General features: G+C 48.2%; 1 protein-coding gene across 2 annotated transcripts; it reads left to right on the forward strand.

The window, feature by feature from the left end:
* The first annotated feature begins 691 nt into the window (after positions 1-691).
* sp7 (Sp7 transcription factor) lies at positions 692-3,748 on the forward strand. Of its 2 annotated transcripts, none has more exons than XM_056273534.1 (2): positions 692-765; positions 2,384-3,748. In XM_056273534.1, exons 1-2 carry the CDS (start codon positions 730-732, stop codon positions 3,746-3,748), a joined length of 1,401 nt encoding a protein of 466 aa, XP_056129509.1. In that variant the 5' UTR covers positions 692-729. The 2 variants fall into 2 exon arrangements, with proteins under 2 accessions (XP_056129509.1, XP_056129511.1); XM_056273536.1 differs by having other exon boundaries at positions 730-750.
* The last annotated feature ends 392 nt before the right edge of the window (positions 3,749-4,140 follow it).

Below are 4,140 nucleotides of genomic sequence, written 5' to 3' on the forward strand. Positions count from 1 at the left end.
GAACAATAAAATCTTAAATGAAAACCGCAGAGTCGGTTTGCTTGAGTTTTTTTCCCCTTTTTTTTTCTTAATGTGGCGTACATGCTCTTTTTTGGGGGGGGGGTCCCTTTTGGCGAAAAACGGAGGAAGAGATAGGCGCCCTTTACATTTGAGCCAGTAGAATTGAGAAAGCTCTGAATGGGCTCATTTGGAGACGTCGGCCCCCTTCATCTCCCCCAAACACGAAGTCAACCCGTTTTCTTTCCTGTGGAAATGTGAAGCCGGCCAGCAGATACAGAAACTGCTTGACTCGAGTCACCGGTTTTAAAGTATAGCCTACCGAATAGGACGGGATGTCGGGATTTAGATAATCCCAGGGGGGGGGGACTGCCATGCAGTGAAAATGAAATAAATTTACGGCCACTCGGTGATTGATGAGTAGCTAATCCATTCATGCATTTCATCCCGCGAAAATGATTCGACTGTGGATTTGGGAAGGTGGGATGTCTCTTTTATCCACCAATCTCTGTCCATTTCCCCCTCGCTCCCTTTTTTTTCCTTCTTCTTTTTTTATTGCTTCTTAGCAAATCTTCAAAAGAGTCTTAATTAGGGGGCGGCTCCCGGCTCCCGTCCCTCAAAACACTTCCCGGCGCGCACGCCCGAGCCCCTCCAAACTGTGCCGGGACCGCGAGCTGCGCTTTTCCCGCCCCGACCTCACTCTCCTTATAGGATAGGTACCGATTCTCAGGGATGGCCGCATCTATTCTGGAGGTAGGGAATATCATTGTAAGTATTTTATTACGCTTATTACCACTATCTTTATCATGAAATGAGCACTTTTTTATGATGGTAAGCAGGCTTACATTGAGCAAAGAGTCTCGTTAGAAGAGATTGTTTAAAGTCACACTGATTATTTGAATAGTATTGATTTGACTGTGTCGCTATTTTCAGACATAACTTTGAACGCAGAGGTGTTAGGGGGGAAAAAGAAGCTGTTGCCCGGAATTTCAATCTTAATCTTGGGGCGATGATGAATGCTTTAATATGGCCACGGCGGTGCGAAATTTAGAAGAAGAAAAATACAACCGGGGTTTGGCTTCATCATAGATAATATGCCATGGCAACAGTTCAGATATTTCCCGAAGCACTCTTTTAGCTTTGAGGTATTCTTTCCTTATTCTTATCTTTCACGTCGTTCGTGTTTTTACACCTCCAAAACGACCAGAAACTAGTTGAACTCCCTGAAAAGCGCAACTTGCCTTTATTGGCCACTGAATGATCTGCAGCGGAACCATGTGGGCAGCACATTAAGAGCGATAAGTATTACCTTTGCAGTCCGAAAGATGCTAATAGATCTGCGTGATTTGGAGGAAACGGGGGTTAAGGTAACACGAAGGGCCAAGATAACCCCAGGCACTCACTGGAAGAACATGGGATTCTCTGAATTCTCCGAATGATATGGTATAATGTCTTAACTTAAGTAGTCTGAGGACCGGGGCATGGAAATGTCTCTCTCTCTCTCTCCTCCAACTTTCAGAATAACATACAATAGATATCTCTGCGGCCCCTACACGATTTATGATCCTTTTAACAAGACAGGAGAATGTCAGAGAAATTAGTGTATGTATAAATCCTTAACTGTGTATGGAGAAAATTAGTCCTGTTTTTTTTTTTGCCTAGTCTTAACCTTTATAAATATGCTAAAGTGAGTGTATCTTTGAACGTTTACAGAGAATAACATGTCATAATTTGACCAGCTGAAATACTGACAGAAATACTGGTGTCATTAAAATCAGTTGGGGGGGAAAGGAAAAAAAAAACAAGACAATGGCTGGACAGTTATAACACAATGAACCATTGTGGCAGAGCATAAACATAGCATGCGTAACCATCTCCGATGCTATGGTGACCACTACAAAACATGTTTGGTGAGATGTCTGTGTCCAACCGGGACACAATTACTTCAGCTGTGAATAGTGCGTGTGTGTGCATGTGTGTGTGTGTGCACACGTGCATGCATACATACATGCATGCGGGTGTGAATGTATGCACATGTGTAATAAATGAATAACACATAAAAGCATCTAAATGTTGTTTCGATATATTTGGACTCAGACCAATCATTGTAAACTGCAATGAAAATATAAAGATATATAAAGATACAAAGAATGTAGCCTACAGACTGTGGTCTAAATAAAACAAAAGACCAGCAGTATCTTCACAAGTGTAAACAGACACTGTTTGAAAGTGCTCTGACCACTTAGAAAATGAAGAGAGCGGGAAAAGCCGGCAGCGTCTGTCAGACATACGTTTTTTATTAGAGTTGACACTGACAGAAGTAGTGGCAGCAAGCAGCCATTTCCTGAAGACAGAACTTCTCATTTTTCCTCTTGCCTCCCCCCAGGATGAAGCACGCTATGGCTCCAGTCCTCTGGCTATGCTAACTGCTACCTGTAACAAATTCGGCAACACCAGCCCCATCAGAGATTCAGCCACACCCGGTAAGACTGGGAGTACCACCCCACTAAAGAAGCCCTACGCCATGACCTCTGACCCTCAGTCAGCTAAGAACGGGCGCACTGCTGACGGCAGCGGCCTGACTGACTCTTACACCGGCTCCTTCAGTACCTCGGCAGCAGGCGGCGGAGGAGGAGGAGGGGGAGGTGGGGGACTTCTCACCCCCACTGGCAGCCCCCCTCCCTCAGCCGGTGGCTACAGCACAGAGTACAACCCATTCTCCCACTCCTTCCAGACCTCTGTCTCCCAGGATCCATCTCTCCTGGTGTCCAAGGCCCATGGCACAGCCGACTTCACCAGCGTCTACACGTCCCTGGATATGACGCACCCCTATGGCTCCTGGTACAAGGCTGGCATCCACCCTGGTATTACTGCCGCCCCGGCTAATGCCACGTCCTCTTGGTGGGATGTCCACCCCAACTCCAACTGGCTTTCAGCAACCCAGCCCCAAGCGGATGGGGGTCTACAGGCCTCTCTGCAGCCCGTGGCTCCCCAAGCCTCACTGAGCCCACAGCTGCCTAGTTACAGCACCGACTTCACCCCACTCAACCCGGCCCCGTACCCCTCCGTGGGACTGGGCTCCTCATCACACCTCCTTCAGCCCTCCCAGCACATGCTGCCCCAGGACATGTACAAGCCCAAACCAGTGCCCAGCGGGGGGCTGATCGAGAGCCCTATGGGTCTTAAACCTGCAAGGGGATCAGGGGGATATGGAGGTGGGGGCACCCCCACCCGTTCTTCCTGCGACTGTCCTAACTGTCAGGAGCTGGAGAGGCTGGGGGCCTCGGCCACGTCACTGAGGAAGAAGCCTGTCCACAGTTGCCACATCCCGGGCTGCGGGAAGGTCTATGGCAAGGCCTCTCACCTCAAGGCCCACCTGCGCTGGCACACAGGCGAACGTCCCTTCGTCTGCAACTGGCTGTTCTGTGGGAAGCGTTTCACCCGCTCAGATGAACTGGAGAGGCATGTGCGCACGCACACACGGGAGAAGAAGTTCACCTGCCTGCTGTGCAACAAGCGTTTCACGCGCAGCGACCACCTCTCCAAGCACCAGAAGACCCACGCAGAGTCTGCGCTGCAGGGGAAAGGAGTGGTGGTGGAGGGCGACACAGATCCCAGAAACGAGGAGGCAGCAGAGCTTAACAGCAATGCTGTACCCACCAATCCTGTCTCTGACCCCATCACCAATGGAGATGAGAAGACTGGCACGCCTAATGGGGTGGAAAACAGCAGTGGCCTGTTGGAGATCTGATGTCATGTGTTGTTCTAAACGTTGCCATTTTGAGGCATTACTGGGTTGTTGTTGGGTTTTTTTTGTTACGGTGATAGGTTCACCTTGTGATATAAACAAAAAAGACACTATTTTGTTTAAAGTCATGCTGAGGACATAATGGTCAATGTTTAAAAGGACTCATGATAACAAAGTGAGCTTGTTGCAGGTAGCAATCAGTTCGCTTTTTTTGGACCACCCACATGCAAGCATTACCAAACTTGCAAGCACACATCAGCATACTCATATCCAGACATTAGGCATACACATAATCACGCACACACAGACACCAACATGCACACAAAGATGCACAAATAAAAGTATATGAGCATACTTGCAAGCAGCAAACATGCAGAAATGCCCAAATGCATCCA

This window comes from Lampris incognitus, chromosome 2 (genome assembly GCF_029633865.1).
Source record: "Lampris incognitus isolate fLamInc1 chromosome 2, fLamInc1.hap2, whole genome shotgun sequence".
In the NCBI taxonomy this organism is placed as follows: domain Eukaryota; kingdom Metazoa; phylum Chordata; class Actinopteri; order Lampriformes; family Lampridae; genus Lampris; species Lampris incognitus.